The following is a 15,319-nucleotide window of genomic DNA, read 5'->3' as shown; positions in this document are numbered from 1 at the left end:
AGAGCTAGTTTGCCATCCAGATATGCGATCGCTCACATAGATTGGCATTGTACGACGGGGAAGTAGTTTCCTACGCCTACTTTTCCGATGAATACGATGGTATTCCCGTCAACTTCTAAATCTAATGTAGGGAGAGGCGATATGTGTTTGTAAAGACGGTATGGGGTATGAGTAACAGGACGACGGTAACGCGGGGGTGGGTTTGCAAGTTGCGGAAGTCTCGAGACGACTTTCTGGTCTGCTTCCGAGGTATCCGAATGGCAATCGCGCTATCAAGTGTCATGGCTGGAACAGCAACACTAGTCGCATTGAGTCAAGGCTGGTTTCGAATGCAGCAGGAAGTGGGTAGTGGGGATGATACTCAACATGGTATTGAGTTGGAACAACAAAGTGAAAGCGATTCGCGGAAGATACATAGCCAACTTCTATTGTAGATAAGATCCTAGCGTAGATATCATAAGCGAAAAGTGCGGCGGGCGGCTCCAACCTTACATCAGCGAAACAACAGGCGGGATTTAACTACTATTCGAACAAATTTTAACAATTCAGATCTCTTTTTGATATCATATTATATATTAGAAACTTCAATTATTAATATATAAAAAGCTTAAACTTTTGATTGATTTTTTCAAATTCTAATATTTCTTTTGGGTTGAATTAATAGTCCAATAAATAAATGATATTGAAACAGACTCGAAAAGGTTAAGTTGGGTTACCAGTGGGTGTACAGACTAATGAGACACTCTAAAAATGAACTTTCAAATATCTCTTGATATATTTAACTTGATATATTGAATTTATATTTTGAGAATTATTACAATCGTTTATTCGAGATGAAACGATCAAAGTAGAAATTCTAATACCAAACAATCAAAGATTGAATTTGTTAGTTATTTGAAAGTTGGGAAATGTCCCGTCAATCTATGCACCCACTAGTGAGCCTTTTTTTCGCTTACATAGAAGAGGGCGGCTAAGAAAATTAGGCTGCGACGCACATGCCACACTTGCGATCAACGTCAGCCTAAACTTAATTGATTCATTTGACTTGTGTATGAAGACTCATCATTTAATTTGTGGAGTTTCATCCGTAATCTGGGGTATTTAAGTACTGCTTGTTATATTGAATGTTCAGAATATAATAGAGAGGTTGGTAAAAGAACTTCCCACTGAATAGGAACATCATTACTCATGTCATCGAGTCACGAGTCACATTCCGAACGCAAACGTCCACCCAAATTATAAGTTAATGTCCATCATACAACAAATCGTCTTTTCTCAAAATGTCGGCTTCACAAGCAGAATCACATCTCGAAGCACTGCCCACCGAACTCAAAATAAAAGTCCTTCGATGTCTCAGAAGCGTGTCCTCTCTGAAATCTCTGACCCACTCATCACCTCGATTCTACAATGCTTACCATAGCGAGGAATATGCAAGAATTTTCGAACAAGTAGTAGAGAACGAACTTGGAAGCGAAGTTTTTAAAGAAGCGTGGTTCGTGATTAGAGCAGCACGGCACCTACATCTGCGAACCAGTAATCGTTACAGTGACGAATTGGATGATACATCACGAAAGGCATTATCAGAACTATTAAGAAGTGGAAGAAATCTAGATAGAAGTGAGCTGGGTATCACACTGGAGGATATAATTTGGTTTTCAAAGAAGCTGCCCGCACTCCAAGAAATGACGATGGCATTTTTTAAAAGTATGCTAGAAAATCATCCAATTACTGGAGAACGGATCGCTTTGTCATCACTCCAAGGAAAATCTCCCTCCAAGAGCGAGTTCTGTCGCATCCAACGTGCCTTTCTCCGAATAGAGGCTTTTACCTATTTATTTTCACTTGAAGACCACGATTCTTCAGCATACGATCAAGATCCAAGTGGTCCATTCAAGGAGCAAGAGTTAAATCGTATTTACCGACACGACTGGAATCGACGCCGACGTCCGTTTGAACTATCCAGTGAGCAGCAAGCTCTCTTCTTGGATAGATACGAGGAATGGGAAATAGAAGAAATGATTTGCGTACGAGAGTGGTATCGTAGGGAATATAGTCTTCTATATGAGCAATATCCGAAGGAATGGAAAGACGTTTGGATTTATCAAGAATGGATAGATGGAGACCCGTACCGCTCCCTCGAGGAAGCCGCAAATAGCGAATGGCTCAGGGAAAAGGATTGGGTGGATTGGGAAAATGTGAACGAATTGTCTATGAGCAAGGGGTTTGAGTTGTTGGCGGAAGTAAAACGCAAAGAAACTGGAAAGGAGAAAGTTAACCTTATATACAGTGCTATAGACAGTGGTGCAATCTACTTCATTGACCTGGACGGTTATCTGTCGATTACATTGGAAGAATGGAACATCTTAAGGACCAAGGATGCAACGAGAGAAGACATCTCCATTCAAACCTTGCAGAAGTGTTTGAGAGAACAATCTGCATGGGATGAGTCAGGAAGCAATGCAGCATGGTGCTGGGTGCGTAGACAATGGGAAAGAGATGACAGAAAGTGGTCCCAGACAGGAAAGTGTTTGAGAAGCTGGGGATACGTAATGTGGGATGCTTGGAGGTTAGATGCGCTGGGTATTTTTCGCCTCGACGTTGATGAGATTGGTTTGCATGGACCAAAGAAATTTGGTGAACTGTTGTTCTCGGAGAGGACGACGGAACAGGATGATGAATAGGATGTAGTGAAGTAATGAGTCGTTATTTTCCATGATCACGAGCAGCCAATCGATGTTTTCTTGCTGGTGAGGGTCCGAGGTGGATCAGTATCAACCTGTGATACATGATATGATTTTGTTTCATTGTTTGTATATACTCAATTGTATTACCAATCATGGGATTTTATTCCACAACACAAGCCTAGCAATGACATTAGGAAACACTACACATCAGCAACTCTACACTTATTTACTCCACAAATCTTCGAATCAACTCAAAGCCCTACCGTCCAGTATTAAGAAAACAATATCCTTCTAAGTCCGACTCTTCTTATCGACATTTACCCAAAAAGAGATATCAAGACAAAGTATTCAGAAACATAACTATCATTCTTGATATTCATAACTCACTTCCCAAAGCGGGATATCGATACCATTTCGAGAAATTAAACAAGAATATTCACACATATTTATAGTTCTAAAGTAAAATCCATCAACTACATACATCTAATTCACCCGCAACATGACATACATGAATTCGCTTAAATTATTCTCAACTAGGAATAGAAGATTGAAGGGATAGTCAGTTCAGAAGATCTAACTGGCATATAAGATATAAATCCAAAAGGTTGTACAATCTGGTATCGTATACTGACCCTCAGGTTAAACCGGTCAACTCCTCTCTCTCATCCACATGCCAACTATTACATCAAAATCATAGCACCTCATCATAAATCATATTATTAGTTCCGCCTAGGAATCAAAGTTCTCAGTAACGAACTTCAATCATGAAGTAGTCGAATCATCTAGTAATCAATCTCTTTCCAAACCCTCTTACAACTCAATCTTCATTCAAGAATACTTTATAAACACTCCCCATTCAACCCTACACTTATGACCTATCCATATAAGAAATCATGACGAACAGTCTATATCAAATTCGTATCTCTCAAAATGATTATATATCATTTTCTAAATGTTAATTTTCAAATTAGGATATACATCTCAAGATCTCAAGTTCCAATAGACGGATGAAAACCCCACTTTCCTGTTACCGCAAAGAATATATATCATCATGTCATATTCGTATTCTCGTTATCAAAGCTTCTTACTTTATTATTATCGGATTGAGTTATTGGTAATCGCATTGTCGACTAGGCCAGATCTTTTTCATCATTCTGTCATTTTTATTTAGCGATTCCGAAAATATCATACCCATTTCTCTCTTGATATCTAGATACTCTAGAGGGTAGTTATATCATCAAATAAATCTCTAGAAGCTTTCTGGTCAGACCATTCGAGGTTATTAAGACGTAATTGCAGAAAGACTCATTCTGTTTTCCTGACATCGAATCGTATCGTTATTCCCATTTTCATCACTTTACATAAAGAATAAAACATGACAATATCTTCTACTTTTGACTGTTACTATCATCCCTTCCTGATCATCATCATTACATAGTATTTCATATCCAATATCATTGTTTTCTTAGAAATCTTTCACCCCTCATCCATTACGCACCAAATGAGCAATCCCTATTTCATTACTCTCAACTTTCAAAAAAAAATGGTTCCTGTTCCCTAGTAAAGATCAAAAAGGAAAAGGACAACCGAAAAGAGACTTTAATACTCATCCACTACAAAAGAAAATTGATAATAGAGAAGAAACCGGGAATATAAATCCTAGAGCAAAGATCTCAAAACTACCCATTCTCAACTCAAGATGAAACCCTAGCAAACTCATTCTTCCACATCTTCCATTCAGAAATTTCCCTGGCTCTAGCTTGACGAGAGGAAACTCTCCTTTCCTTATAACGAGGAAATTTATCTCCGGATTGAGATTATATTATGGAAGAAAAGGTCTAATAATATTAAGAAGTATTTCACTTCCTCATCAACATCATTTCCTCCACTTATCCCCATCATCCACTATAATTAAACCATCGCCATCAACAATCAATCTCATACTCACGCTTACAATCTTCATTCTCATTCCCTCCTCGCAAATTAAATCCCCAAATTTGAATCTAAAAACCATTGAATCATTATCCAGAATTATTTTTCCCATGTTTGAGTTCCTTGCCGGATAGGATAGTCGGTACAGTAAATCTCATTTTCCTAAGAAGATCATCTTCAGGGCGAGGGTCAAAAACTTGAATTTTTATATCATAGTAATTACTTGGACAAAGGAGAACTTGTCGAAAGCATTTAAATAAAGACGCAAGAAGGCGCGAGGATTAGAAGAGAGATTATTTTTCAACTTTCAAATTATCTTCCCCCCCTCGCCCCAAAAGTAGTTTTGGAAAATGATAGCAACCCCCCCTTAGAAAATTGACTCTTCCCACAAGCATTAAACATCACATTCATATAATCCTATATATTCTCATCCATCTCATCCCATCCCTTCACATAATCAAACACAAAAATGCTCCCAAATCTTTAAACTCGCAAATCTTGATATAAAATCCCGAATCTCAGAATCCTAGAAGTAATCATAAAAGTGATAGAAACAAAAACGGTTTGGAACAAGAAAAGAGACCCGAGGTGGGAGAATTAAACAATATAGAGGAGAGAGATATATTACTCTAATGCCGTTTCTACTTCTTTCTTAAGAGCGAGAAAAGTATAGAGAATAGCGAATAACAATTCTCTCATCGAAAGAGTCAAACCATCAATCTTTCAGAGAGAAAACTACAAGGAATGAAGAGAGAGAGAGAGGAAGAGAGAGAAGTTTCCTAGCCCTCAAAAGGGGGAATCTTCATCTTCATCTTCATCTCAATAAACAAAACCGAGTATCATATTACACCTAACATCCAGCATCTAACATCCAGCATCCATCATCCTGTATACAAATCTCAAGAGTCAAGATCCACATCAAGATTACCATTCCTCTCAATCTTGAATCTTGATTATACAGCTAGCTTCAACTATAGAGAAAACACTAGCAGGTAACTATATATACTGTTGAAAATAGTCAGTTTCCGTAGTATTGGCGCCATGGCCTAATTGGTACTAGCGTCAATTCGTAAGGTGGTTGCACCTCATAGAGGGCACAACCATATTCTAGCTCTCTCTTTAGTCAAAATGATGAGTCGGGTACCCTACTTTCGGGCCACCCCTCTTTTGGGCCACTTTTTACATCAAAAATGGAATTTTTAACTCTTTTATTTATGAATGGAATTTATTGAAAATTTATATATATATATAATTCAAATCGTTTTGAATCTAATCTGAAATTTTTAGATTTTTAGGATTTTTCTATATTGAAATCTGAAGCTTCAAAATATCGATTTTTAAATTTGTATAAGAATCTGTTACGGGAGCTGCCTCTAGGGTCACGTGGAAGTGTCTAGAGATCTCTCGAGGTGGTTTAGACTAGACTTCAAGTAGGAATTCAATAAGGTTGTAACTGGTTGCAATTCTCGTAACTATAGTAATGAAACTAATGATTGTTCTTGAGCACGAAGCTCTACATGTAAGGAAACCCTTTCCCTTATATAGACCTTTGCACTCTGCGATCCCATCGATCCCACTCACTGAGAGTAGTGGGCGTAGTGGGATCCCACTGATCCCATTGATAATAATCGGTGGGACTGATGGGATGGTCCATCACGTGATACTAGTCCCGTGAGTCTTGTCGTCCTGTCTTATTTCCTGTCCTAGGGCTAATCCCTTGGGAGCTTACTAATCCTAGCAAGACCTCTCTTGCTTACTGTGTCCTGTATTGCTTATTCTTCTTAGGACCCTACTGTCCTAGGAACCATGTCCTATGATTCAGTGTATTCTATAACTAATACTATATACATGCCTGAGGCTTTCCTTGGGTGCCTAGTGTCCCCCGGTATACTGCAGCTGAATCACTGAGGCCTATAATACCATTATAGCCTATAAGTCAGTGATTCTACAGCCTGTTACTAATCCGTTGTAACAGAATCACATACAAGTTTAAAACTTTTACAAAATCTTCAATAACTTTTTAATAAAAATTATTAAAAATAAACTAAGAAGTTTTATTATAAGTTTATAATATATTTATTTTGAAAAAATAAGAAAAAATAAAAAACTTCTTATAAATAGATATTTAAAAGAATATTTTCAAAATTATAGGGATTATTTTGTTACGCCGGTCCATCCTCGGTACCGCGTCACATGACTCTTAGCACGTGATGGACCCTGCATGACAGGCATAACGGAATGTAGGTCCATACAGACCAAAGGTCCAGGACCTCTCTAGGTCCTGAACGCTCCAGTACAGTACGAAGGTCTATATAAGGGAAAGGGTTTCCTTACATGTAGAGCTTCGTGCTCAAGAACAATCATTAGTTTCATTACTATAGTTACGAGAATTGCAACCAGTTACAACCTTATTGAATTCCTACTTGAAGTCTAGTCTAAACCACCTCGAGAGATCTCTAGACACTTCCACGTGACCCTAGAGGCAGCTCCCGTAACATATTTATATTATTTTAAACTCATTATATACTATATCTTTATATCTGTTAATTTTTTTAAATTTTTTTTAAATTTTTATATAGATTTAAATTCAAAACTTTCCAAAAAATATATAGTTTTCTTTTAATAATTGTTGTTAAAAAGTTATTAAAGATTTTATAAAAGTTCTAAATTTGTATGAGATTCTTATATAAATTAAAAAATCAATATTTTAAAGCTTTAAATCTCAATACAGAAAAATCTAAAAAATTTAAAAATTTCAGATTAGATTCAAAACGATTTGAATTATATATATACAAATTTTCAATAAATTCTATTTATAAATAAAAAATAAAAAATTCCATTTTTTGAGATTTTTGATAATAAAGAGTGGCCTAAAATAGGAGTGGCCCGAAAATAGGGTACCCGATTTAATACTATAAACTATACTCACAATTCAACTAATTCATTTCTCACTGTGACCATATTTCAACATATACTCACCAAAACTACATAGTATATCTATCACTTCCAATTTTCCCACCTGTAGTTTCAATTTTCTATACTGTTGTCCGGGAAAGAAATCGTGCGGGAGATACTAGATTTGGATGAATCTATTCATATTTATCTCATGATTCATATAACTATTTTGATGAGGTGGGATACTGAGGATATGAAATTGAAATTGTGAGAATTGAGAAATTTATTCTCATTTATGATAAGATACTATCATAGGTATGCTATATGAACTACTAGTAGATACTAGACAGAAAGTCTCAATATAAGATAAAGCAAGATGGAGCAAAGGAAGAGAGAGCAAGATAAAGCAAGCAAGGCAAGAAACATCAAATCACTCGAGGAACTTTCCCAGAATTACAAACTATATAATATCATCTTGATTGTGTGAAAATGGTAGATAGGTACGTACTAATGTAATAGATGATTATCTCACCTAAAAAATTAGACAACCTGTCTCTCAAGAAGTCCAAATTCGAGTTCTTCCTCCCTTTAATTCTTCATTTCTGGTTCTGGAGTTCTTGAGTGTGGATGTATGTATGGATGTGTATATGATTGTTTTGATGAGATAGCTATACCTAGGTGCTTGGTATTAAATAGATGTATAAATATTTGAGAATAAATATAACTATAGATAGTATACATAACCTCACCTATACACAAGATTAATTTCAATAGATAGATAGGTAAATAGGCGGATATTCAACAATTTGAGAATACCCCCTTCTTTCCCCCTAAACGAAACAAACCCAAACCAAGCGAGATGAAAAATAAAACAAAAAATACGTACCCACCAACCCAAATCTCCCCCCAACCCCCCCTAACATTCCCCCAAATCTCAAATCAATCCTCAAAAACGAGTCACAAAATTCCAGAATCCCACAAGGAATCCCCAAATCTCAGGACTCTGATTCTGCCGTCCATTCATCATCACCACCTTATCATATCATGTCTCAAAAGTTTCTCATTGCATATTAACCTTACATTCCATTGTTTTCTTGTGTTTATGTACCCCGTGTTTCCAATCCATTGCATTCCTGTGATTGGAATTGAGATTGGAGTTGAGATTGAGATTGAGATTGGAATTGACATTAGAATTATAACTGATTTCGATGGGATAGGTAATGATAATATATATGCAATAATGGGGTGATAGGTAGGTAGGTGTGGTTGGTAAGGTAAAATAGGTATCTATCTAGCTCATCAATTACTCACCTCCTCTCCCGTTTTGACACCTCCATCAATCAATTAGTTTATTGCATGAATTTTTTAAAATGAAATGATCCATACCCAAGCTAAACATCCCATCCATCCCATCCTATCCTAATTCCATATCTCAACCTAGTATAGGTACCTACCTCACTCATCCACTTGAAAATCTAGACAGACAAGAAGTAAGATAATAGAAATATAGATAACTAGATACCATAAGATAGAACCCTTAAAAACCAAGCAAGTAGCACTGCGAGTGAGTTGGGGTTTGAAATTTAGAGATATGAAGATATGATATGAAATAATAAGATAGAAAATTAGAGTTGGGGAGTTGAGGTTTTATGGTAGGATACTAATATATTCTGGATACTTACTAGGTAGTTATATCGATGGTATTATATTAGATAGATATCTAGATAGTCATGACAAATTGGATAAAGTAGGGAATTTATAGGATGTGAATGAGTGATAAAGATTGAGTTTCTCTAGATAGGTACCTAGATATATTATCTTACTATCTATATCGCTCTGGTAAGATACAGATAATAAGTAGTATCTGAGACAAAGACATAGACAAAAAAATATCAAGCATTGCATTCATTGCACGGGACGGGGTACCTAATCTGATAATGATGCACATGGATAAGATACTGAAGCTGGATAGATAGGCAAGGTAAGGTACTTAGGTATATGCCTCTTCCGAAGTATCAGGAGAGGTCTTTTGAAAAGCATTACAAAAGCGCTTTTAGGGGGAGGCAACTCAAGTGTAAGCTTCACTTTTCACTGAGAAATTCTTGGTACTTTTTGAATAAATTTTTCATAATCAGTATTTCCAAAAATCTGTTCTTTTGCCCTTTGGAAGAGGCCTGTGTTGTGCGTCAGCACAATGTACCTGTACCGGTATAACATGGTTTAACACCGAGTACACCATATCACCGAATATACTACTTTTACCTCAATTTACGTTTTCAATCTTATATTATTCAACAATAATTAAATCAATTAATTAAAACTATTAAGAATCTAACAATCTAGAATCTATTATATTATTTTGATAAATTCTTATATTATAATCTGTCTTTTCATATTTACTATAATATCAATTAAAAGATACTTCCTTATTAGAATTCCCCCCTTTTTGATACTTATTATATTAAATTTAAATATCAATCTCTTATTAGAATAATATATCAAAAGCCTCTTATTCGATAAACATTCTTTTTTAATATAATTGAGTTTTTTTATATATCAATATTTACTTAATATTTTATTTGTTATTTAAAGTATATAAATCTTTATATTTAAAAGTATATTTTTGTAAGCTAATTTTTTTATATTTTTAATTAGAGTTAGTACAATCTTGAATATAGATATAAAGGAGTTTATTTAATGATAAGTTATTCGAGATTTAATTAATATTAATTGAAAAAGAGCTTCAATTAAGTTATAAGGGGTTTGAAAGATTCATTGATTTAAATCGAAAGAGGGGGGGGGTAAATGTACAAATTCGAATATCTAATTTCGAGAGTATAGCTTTAGGATTAAATAGAATTAAATCTGTTCCTCGAAATCCTAATTTTATATTTTAAGAAATAATTGATTTCTTATATATAGTTTTAAAAGCTATAAAGAATTTAATCTTTAAAATATAATTAATATATATTTTAATAAATTCATTAATTTGATTATTATATAAACATTTTAGATTGCTAAAATAATTAATATTAAATAATTAAATTAAATGATTTGAATATAGTAGTAAATATAAATATATAATATTATTCTCTTTATAATATATTTGAAAAGCTATTGATTTATAACTTTTATATCTATTTAATATTAACATTCAATATTTACTCTTTCTTTAATTCTTAATATACTTATCAAAGTGTTTCAATTATTCTAAATCCGTCTTATTATTTATTTATTTATTAGATATAGATTTAATAGCTCATTCTATAGAAAGATTTGTTTCGATATATCAATTGAAATATAAACTTGTTCTTAAACTATTAAAAATGAGGGAATAGTTTCATTCTCTTCATTTTCGTATATTATTATTATAGTTCATTCTCGATTGTCTGATTGTACTGTCTTGTTTCTATTATTTCGTTTAATATTAATTACTATCATTATTATACATATAATCCTCATTATAAAGTTTATTTCATCGAAATTGTAGAAATCTTTATTCAAAATGCCATATTTCGCTTGTATATTTGTAATTAATTGAAATAATGTTTCAAGAAGTTTAGAATCCTTATAAAAAGTTTTTTTGAAAATTATAAATATAATTAAAACACATCTTTAATTCAATTCGACACTTTACAAATCGATATACCCAAAGCTTTTCAATATATTTCGTACCCCTCAATTCGAAAATATTATTCATTATATCTTCTACATTCTTTAATTTAAATAAAAATCCTCTTAAATCTATATCGAATATATATTAAATAATTACCTTTTCTTTTAATTTTATAATCTTATAACTATTTGCTCAAATTTCCATATAGGAAAACAAACCTTTTATTCTATAAAGAAGTATTATATATATTATATTATATAGTTTAATAGTTTTATAAATACTAAGCTTTTTATCTTTTTGAATAACTTCAATAACTAAAAGTATTTAAGCTTCTTTTCTTGTTAATTGTATAATAAATGATTAATAAATCATATATTGAAGTTGAACAATATAAATTGAGGTAAAAGTAGTACATTTAATGATATAATGCACTCAATATTAAACCACGTTATATATACATATAACACAATTTTCCCTTCTTTTCAATTTCCATCTCCATCGTCTCTCTCTCTCAATCATACCCATCATCTATCGATGAATCGTATCATAAACTCGGGAGCGGATTATCATCGATACGATGCCGATAGTGCTATGATACCTACAATCTGACACGATAGCGATCAAATGCGGAAGACCCCTCCCTCTTTCCTCCTTGCGAATATCTCTATCGGATTCGTACTAAATCAATCGATCAGTCGATCAATGAATGAATGAATGAATGAATGACCTTTGCACGGAGTTTGACGCATCACACTAATACTAATCACAAAGTGCTAAATACTCATACTAGGGAATAAATAGAAATGCGGGAGGGATGGTGGATGGGTGTCGGACGGCTTGGAAAAACTTTATACGGTTTGTCTCCGTACCTAGGTGGTACTAGGTAGATATTGTGGTGGGTTTGAATGGAGGGAGGGATAGAGAGCTAGCGGTAGTAGGATGGAGGTTTATGGATACATTGGAGGGAGAGTTTCGTGTATGGAAATTGATGGGTAAGATGAATTTCATGCGGGTGGATTATCACAGTATAGTAATAATTGTCCCAATTGTATCGTTACTCAATTTTAATTACTCATGCCCAGGTACCTATCCTATATATCTAGGTTTTCAAAACCCTCACATGAACAATCAATCAATCAATCAATCAATCAATCAGTGATAAATGTTTGTTCCCAGCCTCTCTAGATCTAACCCCTATTCTCTCTCTCTCTCATCTTCCTCCTCACGTGCTCCTGTACTTCTCTACAAAGTACATGAAAAGAATTCTGTAATTCGTCGCCCAAGATTCCCATCCCGAGTATTGTGGAGAGAGAGTTTTCCATATCCTCTCCCATCCCTCTCCCATCCTTGTCCACCATCGAATCGTCAAGATTGACGGCGCGGGCAGACAAGGCACTGGACAGGCGGGTCCTCCCTAGGGATATCTTTCTGGATCATCATCGACTTGTTTCCTTTCGGAGGAGAACTACAAATGAGGAATAGGCTAAGTTTATATATTTAATCCTGTGGGCGATTGGAGAGACTTGTTTGATGGACTAGTATGTTCGTAGTATAGTGTGCATTTTTTAATCGAGTTTCGAATCCGAATTCGAGAGTTTGGATGTTGGTCTGGGTACCTAGGTATCGGTTGTTTATATAGGTAGGTGAACGGTGTACAGTGGAATGAGGTTTGGTTTGTTTGTTTTGATGTGGATGTTGTTGATGTTATGTTGATGTAAATAATAAACACGTCGACTGAATTGGGAATGAAAGTAAACAAACATTTATCCATGCGCACATTTCTCATCGAGGATGGCTGGTACTAATGAGTTTCAAACGAAAGAAAGAAGATCCTTTCCGTGCAGACTTATTAATATTTATGGTGAGCAGAGTAGAGCATGGGAATAGACCTTCTCTTTGAAAAAGTACATTAGTTCTCGTGATGCGTGTCTGGAGTCTAAAATATACGTGGCACAAAACGAAGCGCGTGAGAGATATTGAGAATTCTTTCTCTACAGCGTGTATGCATGGAGGGGAAATAGGAGATGTTTTATTGACAGCCTCTTAGATGTCATGTTTCCTTGAGTTTGGATGGATCGGATGATAGTTTATTCTTAGAGTCTTTGAGGGGGATTTCACAACAGAGTTCCCAATGTTCGACTTGGGTTGGAACTTGGAGGTATGTCAAAAGTTTATTGGTGTCCAGCTGTCTATCCAGTCAAGTGTGCATTTTGATCGAGGACTGTTTTGGGCTGCAGTAGTAAAATTGGTCCAAGCGACTGGGTAGTAGCGGAATAGAGTTGAACAAGGTGAATGTGAATGTGAACGCCCGGTGGATGCCCAGGTGGGTGGATGGAACAAGGAAGTTCTAGTGCCGACTAGAAGACGAAGAAGGAATTTGATTGGTGGTGATTCAATCCATCTGATGTACTTGCTGCTGCTTTAATTACTTGAAAGGCTGGAAGACGTGAAGATATACCTGGATGTGATCTGTGCTGTACGCGTTTTATTGGTTCAAGTTTGTTGATAAGCAAAATAAATAAACAACACAGCAATCGGTATCCTATGCATACCTGTGCATCTTGCATGCTGTTGTACCACACCCGACTAGACTGGGCGAACATGAACTTCATTTGGAAACTGGGTACCTATGTAGTATGTATGCTGTACAGTAAACTTGAAACGACATGAAAAGTTGGAAGACTAGGAAGAATGTTATACTGGAGGCTCAAACCCAATGGAATAGAGCGGAGGGGTGATGTGTGTCTCCTTGCTTCTTCGTTGGATCGAAATATGAAATTTGTAACGGTTTCTATGTTGTACACCGTAGCACTGAGGTATCAGCTTTTCTTGGGGTTTTTGGATATCCGGGAGACTTTCTTCCAGAGTCGATAGATTGGACGAAAAGAGAAGAGCTGGTGGAGTGAAGTGGTCAATGTTTCTTCAAGACAAGCAACCTTAGTCTAGTAAAGTAGTAATGAAGTGTTGCCTAGGTAGGTAATATGATAATAATTAGTAAATGTCGATACCAAGTGAGTACTAGAATAGAGTAGTACAGTACGTACCTAGTACCTATCAACTCTTGTCTTAAACGCGTCAAGGTCAAGGATAAGCGAAAAAACGGGTAAAAGAAGAAAAAAAGGAAAAAAGACGCGTTCGTGAGTAAACAACTTTTTCTTTCTGCCTTGTAGACTTTCCCCCCAATAGAACTCCGCCCCCCCATTTTGTTTCCCCCATCGTTCAATATCAAGCATCCAACCATCCAACCAACCATCCAACCAACCATCCATCCAACCATCCAACCATCCATCCATCCATCCATCCATACACTCACTACCATATCACACATACATACAATACATACCATACCATACAATCTCACCACTTGGTATACTAATAAATCCATGATTATAATACACACACACACATACACACACACATTTAATTCTTTTCACTCAACTCCCCTTCAAATTCAATAATTCCTTTCATATAGAAATCTCGAAATTGAAAATTAAACGACATTTAAAAATCCTTTCCTATTTCGAATAATATCAACGTCTTCACCTCCATCTCCCTCTCTCCCAAACACAACATTGTCAATAAGAAACCGGTTTTCTTATGGGAAAGAGAGAAAACAGAGCCACAAAGTAGTACGAAAGATAGACAGAAGGAAAGAAGCACGAAACCTTCAAATTCGACATTTCGACACTATTCTCTAGTGCCCAGAACTAGTACTAGTAATACCTATTAGGGTAGGTACTTTTGCGACAAGTCATTACCCGCCCACCCACTCATTGATTGATCTTTAAGTCAACCAACGCCAAATTCCGAAAACCAACAGAAACATCAAAACTCGATTTCAAGTCCAGTCAAGTCCAGTACAGCATTTACGGTCGACGTACGGTCTACGGTCTACGGTCCACAATCTACAGTCCACAATCTACAGTCGTTTCCACTGTATCTTTCATTTCGCGACATCTTCTTGAAAGGGGGAAAGAAAGAAGGACATTCAAATTATGACGTGAAGACTTCCTTCTCTTTTTCCATTTCAACAATCAACTGAAGATATTTCAACGTTGCAGTCGCAACTTCCAATAATACACATCCGCCTTATTCTCGACTCACTTCACCCCATCGAACTTACGATTTCGGTTCCATCACATCTCTCTTCTTCTCTCTTTTCTCACGCCACGCCACCACTATCCTCTTCCTA

General features: G+C 35.6%; 1 protein-coding gene across 1 annotated transcript; it reads left to right on the top strand.

Moving 5' to 3' along the window:
- Positions 1-1,280: 1,280 nt before the first annotated feature.
- Positions 1,281-2,681, top strand: EAF01_004122 (uncharacterized protein; the record flags this gene model as incomplete). The annotated part of the gene is made up of 1 exon (XM_038912376.1): positions 1,281-2,681. One exon carries the CDS (start codon positions 1,281-1,283, stop codon positions 2,679-2,681), a length of 1,401 nt encoding a protein of 466 aa, XP_038772060.1.
- Positions 2,682-15,319: the final 12,638 nt, after the last annotated feature.

The sequence above is a fragment of the Botrytis porri genome, assembly GCF_014898465.1.
Source record: "Botrytis porri strain MUCL 3234 chromosome Unknown BPOR_005, whole genome shotgun sequence".
NCBI classification, from domain to species: Eukaryota; Fungi; Ascomycota; class Leotiomycetes; order Helotiales; family Sclerotiniaceae; genus Botrytis; species Botrytis porri.
The sequence above is the reverse complement of the archived record's forward strand: the minus strand, read 5'-3'. Positions and strand labels throughout refer to the sequence as shown.